Genomic DNA, 17672 nt, shown 5'->3' on the forward strand with positions numbered 1-17672 from the left:
ACATAAAAATTCCAAAAATCATTTAAAACAGCTTGTCTGTGCCCAATAGTTGCACAGGCAAATTTTGTGTCGTGCATAATGTTGTCCGATTTTTTCCAATGGTTGCACATTTAAAAAATCAGTCACCATGAGGTCGAATAGGCTGATATTTGTTACGAAAGCTTATTTTGAGAACTTCTAGTTAAAATGCAATCTAATTTTTAGACGGCCCCTTCTAAGGGAGGGAGGGGGAGGGGGGTCTTCCATATAAACCGTCCAATGCACTTTCCAATTCCAATTCAGCCAAAAAACCACAAAGCCGCCGGTTTGAGTGTCTGGAATAGCATTTATCACACGTGAAGTTTTCTCAGAAACTCAAATCCACCTCTTAATTTACCCGAAGCCATTTGAGTGGAGTGTTATTTAACTTAATTTACCGAGTGTTGAGCTTTTTTCTTTATATGTCCTACCAACATAAAATTTTATGTCTTTCAAATCCCATAGAATGAACTGAAAGGTATTTAATGCTTAATTTTTAAGTGGCTATCAACAAGTGAAAAGGTTAGAGAACGTGCTCTGTTTTGCCCCCTTTTACCCCTATGAAGAAGATGCGATTTTAAAAAAAAAACAAATGTTTTAGAACTCACTTGAAAGTCGATCTATTTTTACATAATGAATCTCAATTTAAAACTTTAAAATGGACACAACCATGGCTAAAGTTTCAGATCGTTTGACTGATTTATGCTCATGATATACAATTTCGTATAAGATTTTTTTTTTGAAAAGTTAATTGATTTAAATATCTTTTTCATATAAGTGGGTTTATTTGTAATTAATGTAACCTCTGTAGCATTTCATCAATTTTCAGGAAACAATCACATCACATAGAAATGCTTCCCAAGAGTTTTCCGGCTGAAAAACTGTTTTGGATCAAATTAAGTTTCACAAAGCTATGACTGTTTAATTTTCTGGAAGATAAGGGCCAAATAAAGCTTCACATAGATGTCTCCAGTGACGGCAACTCGACGGCAGATTCGAATTCCTGAGAAAATTGCACGTCAGATAAGTAATATTTCGGGTCTTCCAACCTTGGGCTTCTACTTTTTTGGGATTAAGGGTCGTAGTTTTCCTCCTGTACAATATTCTGACAATATTAATAACAATGTCAAGGGGATCGTTGTTGACATGGAATAAAATTCTTTTAGATCTGTCGTCACGAAATTAGAAAAACAGATTTTTTCAGAACAGCTTTTAGATTTTTGCATAAAATGTTGAGTAAATGTTCGGGATAAAGGATTTCAAAATAAATCTGATAAAAAAGTAGTCTCTCAAAGTCAATGCAGTTGAGTTTACTTTGACACTTTTCAGACAATGCAAATTGCCTGATTTTTATGCATAGATACATAAGTTTTTTGAACGAGTTTAATAATTTCAAAACTTCATTTTTAAGATTTGACGGTAGATAAAATAAACTTATGGATATATAAAGTGTCTTTCAATTATTGAATTAATTATTAAAAATCAACATTGAGTGCATAAAATGGAAAATTCTGAGTGGAAATAATTAATTGAAGCACAGAATTTACTAAAATTACTAGTTAAACATAAATATCCACTTATTCAGAAAAAAAACATTTCATATCAATAGAAAATTCGAGTTGTTTTAGTTGCATGTAGTCAATGAACGTGTTAAATTTTGTATGACAATTTGTATGCAAGAAGAAATTTTCGCATATTCAAGAAATTCAAATAAGTTTGAAATGAATTTTGTTTTAAGTTATTGATTTTGCCCATTCTTAAGGTTAATTGTTTGCCAGCATGAGAAGAAGCAAAGTATTTCATGAAAAAAATTTATAACCATTTCGAAATAAAAAATCGTAATCCTTTGAAAAGTATTGTAAAATTGCAGGATTTGCTTTCAGAAGCTTTCAATAATTTTATGACATGTTTTTGCGAAAGTTTTAAATCATCACACTTATTGGCTGTGCAAAGCAGTATAATGCGATTCTTTTTTTCATCTGATTAACCAGCTTTCAAGTTAGCTGTCAAAACACTAAAATTAAAAAAATATTTACCTATTTTTAATTTTTTGTATGACAACGAATATCATCTCTGGGGTACAAGTTAGGTTTAGTTTTTCTTCACATGCAATGTATTGCAAGAACCAAGAAATATTTTAAAAATACAAAATTATGTTTTTTTAACTTTCAGTACGTCTCTGATGGTTTTTGAATGAAAATTTTGATTTTTCCGTACAAGCCTCCTAACTAATTCAAAACACGTTGTTATAATTCAGGACTTAATCAATCGCTTCCAAAATTTTTATTGCTTTTTTTAGCTGTAAAAACAACCAAACAAATTTATTGGAGGCAAACGAATTTATAAATTTGAAATTTCCAAACAAATTTTGCAGCGGAATTATGTACAACAATGGGGCATGAGGAGATTGAGCGGACCAATTGTTGCACGATCCAACATATTTTCTGGTAAAGTATGGATTATAATTTTTTTTTTTCAAAATAATGGTGTTAAAATTGTCCCACAAACGTTTCGTATAGAAAACTGATACGAAAGATGTTTTGTTTTGGCGTAAAACCTTATTTGCCGTAGAAGGAATGTTAAGGTTTTTGTTAACAATTAGCACAAAAACCGAGCGAAAAAAACAATAAAAATTAAAACTGTCGTAAAATACACACTTACCAGCAGAAAATATCACAAAAGCCTCATATCATCAGAAAACATTCCAAATTACATGATTCAGTATTATTTTTGAGGAAAAGTTGAAAAACAGCTGAAACATTGACAATTTAAGTCGTGCTGTGCAACAATGGGTTAGGGGACAACGATTGGCAAATCACCCTAGTTCTTTTGTCCAAGCAAATAATCTCATTCTGTTTAAGAAATTGTTTTTAATCAACAAGCTTACAAAACAAGTGACTTTTCACAGTTGTTGAAGTAACCTTCAATCAGAAAAGTAAACCATCAAGTTACAGAGAGCTACCTACTCATTTGTCATTTATCCATTGCTTTGAATTTTCCATTTAATAAATTTTAATTGAAAAAAAAACAGTTGAGCAGAAAAAAAACAAGTTTTAACTGCCCTCATTGAAAAATGAACAATTTGATTTTTAATGAGCTCAACATCCACTTCTTTCTTCAAAATTGGCATAAACGAATTTAGTGTAGATTTTTAACAGGCCTTTTTTCTCTGCTCATATTCCAAAAATTACTATGAAAAAAATATGAAATTGTGAGTTAGAGGAATTTTTTCATTTAACTAATAAGAAATATATCCATATGCAGAATTAGGAACAAATAATGTTATATTAGGTTTGCCGATAAACTTTTCCATTAAATGTCCATAATAAGGAACACATGTTAATAATAAGGAACAATTAGTGCCAAATAAGAAACATTTAAACACTTTAAAAAATATATTAGTTTTCGAAAACTAAAGCTTGAAAGATTATTTCAACCTTTCACCGAGTGCAAAAAAGAATATGAAACTAAGTTATCAGAAAATTTTATGTCTAACCATTGAAAATGCACATTTAAAAAATATAGATAGGTACATCAAATTTATCATTTCATTTCTTGAAAGTTTTATTTTTCTATCAATTTTGATATATTTACAAATAGATTGAGTTGATTTGGGGTCATTCTTGAACTTCTTCCACCCTGGGGTATTAAAAGTTTAGTTATGTTTCAAAACTCATCAATGATTTTTTGCAGAGTTTTTAAGTAACGATTATCTGAGAAAATTTGAACTTTTAGGTTTGTTTATGTTTTTTTTTTCATTCCAAACATTTCTTTAAATCTTTTTACCTCCCATTATTTGAACAGTTCAACATTTTTGCTTTTTCCAATTTTATTCTCTCTGTTTTAAAATATTTAATTCATTTTGTTTTTCCTCTTTTTATTCCTATGTTAAATAAACAAAAAAATGTTATAAGTTTTGTTATAAAACTTTTATGTTTTCACCTTTTTATTCCTTATTTGAAATTGTTTATTAAAAAAAACTCAATCAATAAACTTTGTATTTTGCTAATGGTTTTACCTACTCTTTTCAAAACTTGTCACTTAAACGATGAAATTGTGTCGACTTTTTCCACAACTGTTCCGAATTGCTAGGCTTGGTGCATGGAACCAGTTTTTGTGATTTATTTCCGATACTTCATGCTTCCCTCAATGTTGTGCATCGATGAAGTACCGTCATATTAAATAACAGTTTGTTATGTGTCCGGTCGTTTCGGTAACATATGGTGTTTATTGTGCTAAAATGCGTTCTATGGTGGTAAAGCAAAATTCTGCCATTATACGTTTTGATTTATGGGAATACCATTTCAAGGATTATTTTTTGCTCAAGTTAAATTTTTATGGCTTAAACAGCCGGCAACAGCCTCTTTGATAATTAGATCCATTCATAAAATCTTAAAGTCGATAATATTAATTGAAAATAATCAGGAGAAATTTAGAATTTTTAAATTAAACTTAAATGGAATAGTTTTAAAAAAAATCCGAAAATGTAAGCGTTGCATTGTGAAACGAAACAATGAAATCGGAACTTACAAAGTGGCTGCATAGCGCACACTCTCTAGTTTATTCACAAAAACATTTTCAACTAAGCACACTTCTAACTATGCTGTAAATATTAAATAACGTGCGGCTCTGGCTTTGGAGAGCTGAAAATTGTGATTACAAATAACTAGCACGTGATTGGTAGGTTCGCCTGGTCTAGATGAATGAAATCCAAATACAAAGGCCAATTTTGTATAAATTTGTATTCGGTTTCCAATGTTTTTACTAAATGAAACCGAGCGTGCGGCAGATGATTGGGAAAGTAAAGCGCCATCCAACTTTATTGACACTTAATTTTGGTGTGGGGTGACTTTCCGGTGAATCTAATTTACTTCGAACACAAAAACAGCTGAATCAATAAAAGAGCGATGGTTCGTTCTGACATTTTCAACTGAAGCTGCAATACCCTTGAAAAAGACACAAATAGTTCATTTGTGCGTCACAAACCATATGTATCTATGTAGTTGGAAATTCTCAAATTTTCGAAGATTAAAACTGGTCTAGATTGAGCGTAAATATTTTTTAATCGCCCTTATTTTTTTCTTAAAAAGTTTAAATTCAAGTGGGAAGTAAATTTTACGTAAAATTCTCTAAAAATAGTTATTTTGAGTCTCGGAAAATCGTCCCTTGCAGCAATCTGGGTGGGTGTTTTGCTCCAAACGTATCCAACACTATTTTTAATCCGATGGCAGTTTATGGCGCATCAATTAATTTTAGACTGCACCCACCGGACATACCTGGGCACAAGGGCGTAGCCATCCGGGGACGTGGAGCCGCAGTATCCGGTGATAAAATTGGCCACCCCCACCATCTGATTGTTGTAAACGGCGGGACCACCGGAATCGCCCTGGGCAGCATGACGTCGATGTAATGTTGGTTTCAGGATAAAATTGGAACAACAACAAAAAACAATCGTTAGTATCTTATTCGAATCCATGTCGAAGAAATGAACAATTTAATGTACATTAGACTGCCCCAAATTTGAATGGGAAATTTCAAGCTTGTGAAATGTTATGCGCTGCAGGTTTAAATTGATACTAGGCCTAGTAGAAGGTCTTATGCCGAATTTGGGCCAGATCGGATCACGGGAAGGGGTTGCTCAACGAGCCTAAAGTAAGTATGGAATATTGGGACATTTTGTTTGGGAGGAACATGAAAATCCAGTTTTGGTCCCCTATGGCCGATTTCTTTTGAAAACAGTTTTTCTTAAAGTCTAAATTATGTCAAATATTTCATCCGTAAAACTGCATTTCGATTCGACTTATGATAAAAAAGTTATTAGACCTCAAAAATGGGGTACATTTTTTCAGGGTGATGCTGCGTCAAAATGTTTGAAGCAGTGTCTCTCATTAATATTGATGAATTTCACCCTTGAAAAAGCTTAATAACTTTTTTATTATAACTCGAATTGAAATGCTGTTTTAGATCTAAAATGGTTATTCATCAAAAATGGGTTAAAAGATTAAAAAGTTATTTATGGTTGCTTTGCCTTAACATTAATGTCTGCATTTTGTAATAATTGAATGAATCGTAGTTTACTAGAAAAATATACGATGAATTTAACATGATAAATCTCACTCGTTCTAAACTAAAATTCATCAACAGCTTACCAGAAGGTCACATGCCAATATCAAGTAAGATCTGACATGGGGAGAGGTTTTTTTGAGTTTTAAGTATAAATGGGATTTTAAGGTATTTCAATCGAGAGAAGCAAAAATACTGAGTTTTCATTGATAACTTTTTTTTTCATTGTTCGATTACTTTTTATGAATATTTTTCTTAAAGATTAAATAAGATCAATGTTTCTCCCGAAGACGGCAACACATTTGGACAAAAAAGTTATTGCGTTTTAAAATTTGTATAGTGGTCGCAAATTGTCGTCTTTACGCAATGAATTTATTTTACATAGATTTTTGATGAATTAACAAATTTTGCATTAATTTTTTTTCTAGATTAGTTCATTATACTTTTTTCAATAAAAGAATAATATTTGGATTATGATGATGATGAATAAGCAAAAATGTTGAATTAAACATATTTCAAGACTTTGTAACGACAAATATTTTTGATATAACTGAAGATAATCGAAAAAAAAAGTTTAATTTCATTTGAAAAATTGTGGAAGTCTGCTTAATGATTAAATTTATGCTTTAAAAATAATTTACGGTCAATACTTCTAGAAACTTAAATATATTATTTAACAGAATTGTGAAAAATAAAAAAGTAAAAAAAAAATATTAATTTTTTTTTGAATTAGTCAAAATTACATGCGGTCTTGAGGAAAGTTGATTATTTTAAAATTTTATGTTATGTTTAAAAATTTTATCAGAAACGAGCGAAATTTTCTTAAATAATTAATTCTCTAATAGTTACTAATAGTAATAGTCATAGTAACTAATAGTAATAAATCATTAATATAAAGTAGTATTTTTAATCACCTGTCAAATTCAATGCCATCGACAGGATAAGAATGGTTTTGAATTATGAAGATAACTAACCTTTAATTTGAATAAAGGCAACGTAAAAGGAATCAATGGATTTGTGAGTTTCTGAATAAAGTGTTTTCGGCAATTTAACTCATATTTTTGCTACAACTTCAAGGAATTTGAACAGGCTTTTAAGCTGGCGAAAATTAGCGCATAATTCACCTAAAAATTTATTTTTGGACACCCAACTTCCTGTGTTTCCATCCCAACACTGCTTCCATGATGTTAAAACGCCGTGAAGTAGACAAGCAATTCCAATAAGCAAATATTCGTACTAGCTTGGAAACAAGGGAGGTGGAAATTTTCTTGTTAAAAACTAAAACTGTTGGTGTCGAAAACTAGACCATCGAGAGTTTTTAGTAGAGGAGAGTAGGGTAACGTGGGCCACTCTGAATATCTCAGATGTGTGTTAAGATAAAAATTTCAATCCAACTGTCATCGTCGACGCTTTGCGTAAGCAAATTTTTCTACATGATGTTGACTTAAATACGCATCATATGCTTCTTTTATTTATCGAGCTTAAAAAAGTTTTAAAAAAATTACTTATATAATTAAACAAGCAATCGCAAATTGAATCGAAGGGGAACCTAAAGTTCATAATAAAAATATGCTCATACGCTTATGATCATAAATTTGTCATGTTCTTTGGAAAAGCAATGGGAAAGGAATTTTTGATGAAACATAAATAATTCACACAAACGCAACTTTTTTGCAAATCACATTAATCGTGGGCCACATTTTGTGGGGTATCTTGGGTCACCGATATTTTTATGTTTTTATACACCTTTTTTTTTTTTTTTTTTTTTTTTTTTTTTTTTTTTTTTTTTTTTTTTTTTTTTTTTTTTTTTTTTTTTTTTTATTAATTAAAAGTAAAGATATTTACATTTCTATCTTGCTCGCTGCCATAACTCAAAGCTTTTTACAACACATGTGTAAGAAACCAGATTTATTTATGACTACTTCTGACAATTCTCAATTTAAAACTATTCTCTAAAGCTTTTTCTTCTTTTCAACTTTTTCTATTTAACCATTTGAGTTCCAATTGCTTCGCGGTGCACCTGATCTCCATGGTTTTGGGATAGTCTCCGCTCCAATAACATCATCTTTTGATAAAACGACCACTTGTTTCGATCCTATTCGTTCGTTTTCCGAAGAATCATCTTCTCCGGTACATCGCAATGATTTCCTTTCTCTCTTTTTCCCCTTTTCAACTCGCTGATAAACTGGTTCCTCTTTCTCCACTCCGTTTGTCTCCGCTACGTTCTCAGAGTTTGGTGATTTACTTTCTTTTTCAAGCTCTCGGTTCTGGTCAGAATTTGTTTCCATTTGTACGCTTGCCGATCTATTCACTTCCGTATCACACGATAGTAGAGCCGAACTTTTTAAACCGTTCGCGACTGCACTCGCAAAAGTGCCAGTGGTGTTCCGATTAGCTGATAATCTCTCGCCGACATTTCTCTTCTCCGGGCAGTTAACCTTGATGTGATCCGATGATCCACACACAAAGCACTTGTTACGGATTCCATCATAGTAAATTCGTGCTTTAATTTGTTGGATGACCAGCACTGCTGGAATTTCCGATGTCACCTCCATGTGGATTCCTCTAACCCCACTCCAAATAGGGAATCCCGATTCAACTGGGTACCGTTCTCGGATAAATTGTTGTATTCTTCCATATTTAGACAAACTTATTGAAATCTGGCTATCTTCAATCTCCGGAGGCAATCCAAATACTCGGACATACTTAGTTAATCCGTTTGCCTTCGATACACTTACGTTGACGCTGCTGCCATCAGCATAAAGAAAAGAAGTCTGTGTTCCAAGCTGATCCAACGCATTGCTCACATGTATCTCCTCTTTAAATCGCACTAAAATACTGTAATCCTCGCGATACATGGCACACAAACTATCGCAACTCCATCCGTGATTTTTGAAAAAATCAAAAACCTCCGAGTTCGTAGGATTTCTGGTTTGCTCTCCAAACCGAATTTTTATTGTTTTTTCACGTTTCATATCCATTATTCTGAACTAATGTTCGCACCAACCATCAAGTCAAATTCTGTAACAAATAAACGTCCTTTAACCGAGTACCTAGTCAAAAAATACGTCTGATCGGCATCGTGTGCTGAGACGACCTGACCTTCAGAATTTAAAATATGTTTTCCTTACCTGTAACGTTTTCTTATGCCAAATGAATAGTAATGAAAAATATTTTGTACATCCTATGTAAGGAATTTTTAGAAAACGTTCACGAGCCAGGTTTTTGAATCTATTAGATCATACTCAACTCTCTTTTTTTATTCATCATCTGAAACTGCTTTGAAATATCGAAATGAATTATGAAATAACAGTTTTGGGTCAACTCATAAACTTTGCACGTTATCTAGTCAATTTGGATTTGATGGCCCACAATTTCCCACCATTTTTCAAAATAAAAAAAAACTTTTCTTAGATCAGATAGAACTGGGAGAAATTTAAGTATTAAAAATGTCCTAATGATACCTGTAAAATGTAGAAAACCTTTCATTCATTTATCTTTTTATATTTAAAAAAAAAATATGAAGCAATGAAAAAAAATGGCCCATAATACCCCACACTCCCCTACTTAAAAATTTCTGTATTGATGTCAACAATATTTGTAACTTTATCTATTAAAAATTCCAAATTGTTGATTTCACTTGTTATGTCTCTGAAACTGGAATATCTAAGTAAAATATGCATCCTCTATGAAATGGAGGCTTGCAAAAAGATTAAGATGACTCCTTTTGAAGGGGGTCGATCGTCTATACAACACAAATGTGTTTTAGCGATATTGACGTTATTATACATCGGATTCAGATGAAAATTTGCATATGGGTATGTTTAAGGGATGGGCATTCGATTTCAGGTATCAGATTGCCAGGTCGGCAAAAGGGGTCGTCGGTACTATTATTTTAATATTTTTGTGATATTGACGATATTATATGTACATACATCAGATTGAAATGAAAATTTGCGCTCGGATATTTTTAGAGACTGTCAACCGATTTCCGGTATCAAATTTTTTGTAAGGGGCCAGCCAAAGGGATCGTCCATATTAACTCTACGCTGTTTTTGCGATATTGACGTTATTATACATCGGATTGGGTAAAAATTGATACACGAGAATTTTGAATGACGTGCAATTGATTCCAGGTATCAAATTCAGTGTAAGGGGCCGACAAAAGGGGCCGTCCATAAAAACTTTTCAATATTTTTGTGATATTGGTGCTATTATTCATCGAATTGAGATGGAAATTTGAACGCAGGAATTATTAAGAACGAACAATTCATTCGAGTTATCAAATTTTGGTTGAGGGGTGGATATTGACTTTATTATGCAATGAATTGGTTTGAAAATTTGCACACTGGAATTTTGAGGGAAGGGCAACCGATTTCAGATACCAAAGTTTGCAAAAGAGGCCACCGGAAGGGGTTTAATTTTTTGGCAATAATTACGTTTTTAGGTAACGATGGAGTCGAAATTTATACTCGGGGATTGCGACGATCAATTGTTTTTCGATTTCAATATTTGTATTCAGCTACAAAAAAGGGGTCTCCCATATTAACTTTTAAATCATATAAGTGTTTTTTTTTTGGCACGGTCAATTGATTTCTTATTTCAAATTTAGTAGCAAACGACAGAAAAAGTGATCGTCCATAATACGTGTTCAAAATTTTTTCAATTATTGCTTAACAATGCATTCGGAAATGCATCTGGGAAATGCTAGGCGATTGACACTCATTCAAACTGTTTATGGCATATTTTAAGTTGAAAGCGAAACGGAGTTCGTATGGGATCAGTTAGTTAGGGTATTAGTAGGGCTGTTCAGTAAACCAACATTCTCGGTGGTTCGAGTTATGAATGTGATATGAATTTATTTACAGATGTTGAGAAAAAATTTGAATGTTTAAAAAATACTAAACATGATAACGTCATTGAAAGTGTGTAAATCTTGAAGTATTGTTGTAGAAGGAAATGAACGAAACTGCGAAAGAGAATAAATGAGTTAATGAGTGGACGCGGAATATCGACGAATGCTCTGAAGACGGTCGTCATTCTGTAGTCCAAATTTCTAGACGGTAAATGGGCTTATTGACAAAGTTTAATGTGATGTGAATAAAGTGGTATGTAGGTTCAAAGTAGATTTCATAAATAAAAAATTAGATAGTGCATGAAATGAAAGTTACCATCAGTTGTATATGCAACTAGTTGCAAAACTCGATTTTTTCAGCACTCCACTCAATTATCCAACTCGACAAACCTCGGTGAATAAATTTGTATCTTGTGCTAGAAAAGCACATTTTTCCATCTTTTTTCATAAAAAACAATTTTGGTTTGAGGTGAATAGAATTTTGAAAAAAAAAGAATGAAACTCACGAAGCATGCCCCATTGTTGGCCGGTGAAAAAAGACACAAGATCCCAGCCGGGCCACACTGAACCCCCGGAAGAATCGAAGCCGTGTTGTACTGCAAAATTTGCGGCAGCGATCCGGAGTTAGAAGTTTGTCCCCATCCGGAGATGGTTACCAAACTGGATGCTAGATTTGAAATGGATCTGGCCATTGCGATTGGTCGAACATTTGTGCTGTTGAGGATCGCACTGCTCAGCTCCAGCAGGGCCACGTCGTTCCCAAAGCTGCCATAGTTTTCGTGTGCTATGATCCGCTGCACCGGTCTCCTCGTTCCGCCCACGTACAGGTTGATGGTCCCTGCCAGAACCGTGAATTCCGATGCCGGAGCGCTGTCAAGTGGAAAGTGACATGACAAAATGAAGGAAATAGCTCTTTCATTATCGGGTTAATTTGCCAATTAGAGTGGACCCTCTGCTTTGCTCTGGGTCGTTTCTGCTCGGTGGCAATCACTTGATTACCCACAGTGCTGAGGATTGTTCTTATTATGTCGGAAGCATTCTTTGAATTTGTCTTCAATGGCTTGTGGGCGATGCTTGAGCTGCCACCGGGAAATAAAATAATTCGAGGAAACTGAGACTTGACATTTTTGGCAAACTGGTCTAACGGGCCATTTGTGATACGGACTCCAAATTATTTAACGGAATAATAAGTAACAGAAAATAAAAACTCAGTTACCATTTCCAGTACACCAAGTGAGATGAGAGAAGTGAGAAATGAAACGGGAGAAGTGAGGAGTGAGGCATCTTACGCCCCACGTCTCATGTCTAGAATCGCACTTTTCACTTTTCCATTCTAACTTTTCACTTTTCCCTTCTCATTATTCGCATCTCATTTTTCACTTCTCACTTTTCACTTTTCACTTCTCTAGTTCCACGTCTCACGTCTCACATCTCACGTGAAACTGCTCATTTCTCAGTTCCTACTTCTCTTCTAACTTTTCACTTCTCACTTCTCATTACCAACTTCTTACTTCTGCTTTTTATTTTTCACTTTTCACTTTTCACATTTTACTGTTCACTTTTCACTTTTCCCTTTTCATTTTTCACTTTTCACTTTTCACTTTTAACTTTTCACTTTTCACTTTTCACTTTTCACTTTTCACTTTTCACTTTTCACTTTTCACTTTTCACTTTTCACTTTTCACTTTTCACTTTTCACTTTTCACTTTTCACTTTTCACTTTTCACTTTTCACTTTTCACTTTTCACTTTTCACTTTTCACTTTTCACTTTTCACTTTTCACTTTTCACTTTTCACTTTTCACTTTTCACTTTTCACTTTTCACTTTTCACTTCTCAATTTTCACTCTTCACTTTTCACTTTTCACTTTTCACTTTTCACTTTTTACTTTTCATTTTTCACTTTTCACTTTTCACTTTTCACTTTCACTTTTCACTTTTCATTTTTCACTTTTCACTTTTCACATTTCACATTTCACTTTTCACTTTTCACTTTTCCCTTTTCACTTTTCACTTTTAAATTTTAACTTTTAACTTTTCACTTTTCACTTTTCACTTTTCACTTTTAACTTTTCACCTTTCACTTTTCACTTTTCACTTTTCACTTTTCACTTTTCACTTTTCACTTTTCACTTTTCACTTTTCACTTTTCACTTTTCACTTTTCACTTTTCACTTTTCACTTTTCACTTTTCACTTTTCACTTTTCACTTTTCACTTTTCACTTTTCACTTTTCACTTTTCACTTTTCATTTTTCACTTTTCACTTTTCACTTTTCACTTTTCGCTTTTCACTTTTCACTTTTCACTTTTCACTTTTCACTTTTCACTTTTCACTTTTCACTTTTCACTTTTCACTTTTCACTTTTCACTTTTCACTTTTCACTTTTCACTTTTCACTTTTCACTTTTCACTTTTCACTTTTCACTTTTCACTTTTCACTTTTCACTTTTCACTTTTCACTTTTCACTTTTCACTTTTCACTTTTCACTTTTCACTTTTCACTTTTCACTTTTCACTTTTCATTTTTCACTTTTTCACTTTTTCACTTTTCACTTTTCACTTTTCACTTTTCACATTTCACATTTCACTTTTCCCGTTTCACTTTTCACTTTTCACTTTTCATGTTTCACTTTTCACTTTTCATTTTTCACTTTTCACTTTTCACATTTCACTTTTCCCTTTTCACTTTTGACTTTTCACTTTTGACTTTTTACTTTTCACTTTTCACGTTTCACTTTTCACTTTTCACTTTTCACTTTTCTCTTATCATTTCTCACTTCCCACTTCTCACATCTCACTTATCATTTTTCACTCTTTACTTTTCACATTTCACTTCTCACTCCTCACTTTTCACTTCTCACTTTTTACTTCTCACTTTTCACTTTTTATTTTTCACTTATCATTTCTTACTTTCCACTTCTCACTTCTCAAGTCTCACATCGTGCATCTCACATTTCACGCCCCACTCCTCACTTCCCACTTCTCTCTTCTCAATTCTCACTTTTCATTTTTCTCTTCTCACTTATCATTTCTCATTTCTCACTTCTCACTTCTCACTTCTCATTTCTCACTTCTGACTTCTAACTTTCCACTTATAACTTCTCACTTCTACCTCCTCATTTCTTACATTTCACGTCTCACGCCTCGCTTCTTACGATTCTCTCTTCATGTCTCACTTCTCACGTCGCGCAACTCATGTCTCTTGTCTCAGGTCTTAAGTCCCATTTCTCATGTCTCAAGTTTAAGTCTTATGTCTCATGAGCCTGTGTGTGCCTTTTAAAAACTTAACTGTTTTCCCATAAACGACATACGTAAAGCTAATCTATTTTTTAAGTAATGAGATAGTTTTAAATTTGAAATTTAACAAAGTTGCAAGTAGTTTTCAGGACTAACTTACACTTTCGTTTTTTACGAGAAAAGCTACATACATCAACATATCTCAATCATATGTCTCTTATATCTTCATATTTGATGCTCAATATTTGCTTCATGGAAAAATAACCGATTTGAAAACGAAAGGAGATCAAAGTTTGAAGGATGTTAGTAGCTTCGCCCGATTTCATTCTTTTATGAACGCTACTGTAGATACATATATATTCCAGAGTTTTAAACCAATGATTTTCAATTGATTTTGGACTCTCGAGGGATGAAGGATGATTTAACTCCGAAAAAAATATACATTACACAGAAATCCGGTTGTGAACGCAATGAGCCGCCGACAGGGGTTGTACTCCATTTACCCGAAAACCATTGCCCAGAATGAAAAATCCCCAGAATTCCAATCGCCAGAAAGAACCATTCCCCAGAATTTTTTTCCCCAGACGAACCATTCCCCAGAAAAATTTTCGCCAGAATGTACCATTTCCCAGAATTTTTTTCACCAGAATGAACCATTTACCAGAAATGTTTTCGCTAGAAGAACTATTTCCCAGAAAATTGAAAAAATTTATCCTTACTAGAAATTATTTAAAAAAAAATTTTTTTTTACAAAAAAATGGGGTTTCATAGCTTTATTCTTTTGCGGCAAAGCCGCAACCAACGAGGATGAAGGGGCCGAGGCGGCACAAAGCCGCCGAAGCTTCCAAATCCGAGGTGGCCGCCGACCCGCCGTCGGAAGCGGCGGCCCCATTACTTTGGTCTAGGTCTGCCGGGGCTTCCTAGGTCTGCGTGAAAGCTAGGGGTGATCCCTTAGCCCCGTCCGCCACGCGACAGCGTGAAGGACAAAACGTCTTTCAAGTTCGAACGCGCAGCGTGAGGAGTCGGATACCAAAACGGTTTTTTAAAGGACCATGGTAAGCATTGAATCAATTAAAGTTCCAGAAACCATAAACAAAGCACAATATTGGTTCTAAAATAAATTTAGTTGGAAAATTTCAAAGTTGTAGTTTCATTTAAAAAAATCATTTTGAAAAAATGAATTTCGAATCATATGAAATTTACAAGAATTCATTAGAAAAAAAAAACAAATAAAAATACAAGAGGAAAAAATCTGGGATTTGTGCCATTCTGGGAAATGTTCCATTCTGGGGAAAAAAATTCTAGGAAATGGTCCATTCTGGGAAAAAAATTTCTGGTAAATGGTGCATTCTGGGGAATTTTTTTCTGGGAAATGGTTCATTCTGGGATTTGATTTCGGGTATTTGTCATTCTGGGAAAAATTCATTCTGGGCAATGGTTTTCGGGTAAATGGGATACAATCCCGACAGGACCCATCGATTGCTGATGAGTGATCCGCCGCAGATGAATCGTCCCGATCTTAGCAGAGCCACCTGCCAGGGAAATTGACCGGCTCTGGCATTCGATCCACCCACAATCCGAGCCGAACCTTTCGCCGGAACAGAACGGGCAGCCTCGGTCAGTTGTTGCCTCCTGGCTATCGTGACGAAAAGATATACCAGCAACACTGAAACAAATTGACGCCTCATTTCGTTTTCTCTCCCTTAGATGGAACCAGTTGCTTTATCTGTTTTGAATCGAGCAACGTTATTGCTTTTAAAATGGTAACAATTGCGGCAAATCTGTTCCGTCACGCGATTTGTCGATCACCGCAAATGCACAAACCAACAAATGGGTGCCACTAATGAATGAACTTTCGAAGCGAACCGATGGGAATTGGAACAACTGCTGGTGACTAGTGGTTAGGTAGTTGCAAAACTCTATTTTGTCGTGATATATCAACCAAATGCACGCTTCTGGTAGACTGAAAGTGATTTGGAGGAACCTGCAGTTATCTATATGTGATCTCAAGAGCAGTTTGTTTTTATCTTGAAAGTGTACTTGCATAGTTGAAGAAAAACAAAGTTTGTTGATTTGTTCTATTACTGACCACCATGCATTCTGTGGCTGATCTAAGCAATAAAAATGAAATCACATTTGAAATTTGTCATACAGAATGGAATTTTTAATTAAGTTCTTATGTATTTTCAAGGTTTTTATTCGAGCTATGTGGATTCAGTGAATGAAAATTCCACTGAATTGACACTGTGTTTTAAAGAACATATTTGCAAAAATGAATAAGTGATTTTTTTTTGTCATGAGAGCACTGTAATGAAGCTTAGTTCATTTAGAAATGGGACAGTTACGAATGCGTGTATTTCAAAAACCATTCGTTTGATCTATGAGTTTAATATGAAGGAAATGAAGGTAATTGAATAATAATTCATAAAAATTTAATCGTTTTTTGTAAGAAAAATTTCTACTGTATTCTCGTGATCTCCCATCGGCCGGCGCACACTTTTTTAAGTCTTTATATTGATCAGGTTTTCCGATTTATACTTCACCCAATCTGTATCTTAGGTGTCCGCATTCTCCTCCTTTAATTTCTGCTACTTTTTGGTCCAATACATCTTTTTTTAAAGAAACTGAGGGCAAGTAAGTGGATACAGCTGTTTCGAAATTATAAAAACTCGATTTATTTCGAGCTGCTTAAAAGCGTTTTCAATGGAATGTCTGCTAGCAAAGTCTGAAAATATCTACCAAGGATTTCTGACGTGACCAGATCAAGGCCTTGCGAACAGAGGGGGGGAGGAGGGTGTTTAGGGGTTTACACCCTCCCCCCGTTTTTTATTTCATGTAGACTTGTTTGTTAATCAATTATCAATTTCCCTCAAAACTCAACTCAACTTCATTTTAAAACTCAAAAACTTTATATCACCAAAACTAGAGGTGACCAACAAAATCTGACGAAAAAATGGAAAAAATCTAAAATTAAATCAATGGCTCCAAAATGCTGTTTTCAAAAGACGGCAGCAACATAATCAGAGCTTAAAATTTTAAACTACAAAACTCGCGCTTAAAAAAATTTCTTTTTGTTTCAATCATGGCCGTAGGAACGGGAGGGGGGCTGGGGGGGGGAGGGGTTTGGGGGTTAAACCCTCATAAGGGGTCCAAAAAAGAAAGCGAGGTATTCTACTCTACACTCAAAATTTGAAATTCATAATCAATTTATGATAATTAATAGAGCAAAGATATTCAAGCGTAACTATCTGAACTAAAAACTAATATAAAAACCTCAAAAACCCATTTCAAGTTCAAAATTCTGCTACAGTTTTTAAGATTTTTCTCATTTGTTCATAGAATAAAGTTGTCAGATTTTTTTCCGGCACGTATCTGGGCTGTTTTATATAAAAACCTGGCAAAATCCGGGTATTTCATTTCAAAATTGTCGATCAAATCCAGGCAACACCGGGCAATTTTGGTCAAAATCTAGGCATTGCTCATCAAAAATGTAGAAAA

At 33.9% G+C, this 17672-nt stretch overlaps 2 protein-coding genes across 2 annotated transcripts in view; one reads left to right on the forward strand and one right to left on the reverse strand.

Moving 5' to 3' along the window:
* Positions 1 to 17672, forward strand: part of LOC129755100 (uncharacterized) — a 198097-nt gene that overhangs the window by 132740 nt on the left and 47685 nt on the right. The gene's annotated exons all lie outside the window — the stretch shown is intronic.
* LOC129755101 (serine protease SP24D-like) lies at positions 5090 to 16190 on the reverse strand. Its single transcript, XM_055751433.1, has 4 exons — positions 15637 to 16190; positions 14622 to 14652; positions 11443 to 11806; positions 5090 to 5404 (listed from the first exon to the last, which is right to left on the reverse strand). The coding sequence occupies exons 1-4, from the start codon at positions 15860 to 15862 to the stop codon at positions 5261 to 5263; spliced, it is 765 nt and encodes a 254-aa protein (XP_055607408.1). The 5' UTR covers positions 15863 to 16190; the 3' UTR covers positions 5090 to 5260.

Source organism: Uranotaenia lowii, chromosome 3 (genome assembly GCF_029784155.1).
Source record: "Uranotaenia lowii strain MFRU-FL chromosome 3, ASM2978415v1, whole genome shotgun sequence".
In the NCBI taxonomy this organism is placed as follows: domain Eukaryota; kingdom Metazoa; phylum Arthropoda; class Insecta; order Diptera; family Culicidae; genus Uranotaenia; species Uranotaenia lowii.

Excerpts from the sequence above, each read along its gene's own strand:
- LOC129755101 (XM_055751433.1), bottom strand. The coding sequence starts at position 15,862 with ATGAGGCGTCAATTTGTTTCAGTGTTGCTGGTATATCTTTTCGTCACG. Across the intron at positions 11,807-14,621 it reads GTTCACAACCGGATTTCTGT|CGCTCCGGCATCGGAATTCA; the intron begins GTAATGTATATT and ends TCCACTTGACAG. Across the intron at positions 5,405-11,442 it reads CCAACAATGGGGCATGCTTC|GGCGATTCCGGTGGTCCCGC; the intron begins GTGAGTTTCATT and ends CATGCTGCCCAG.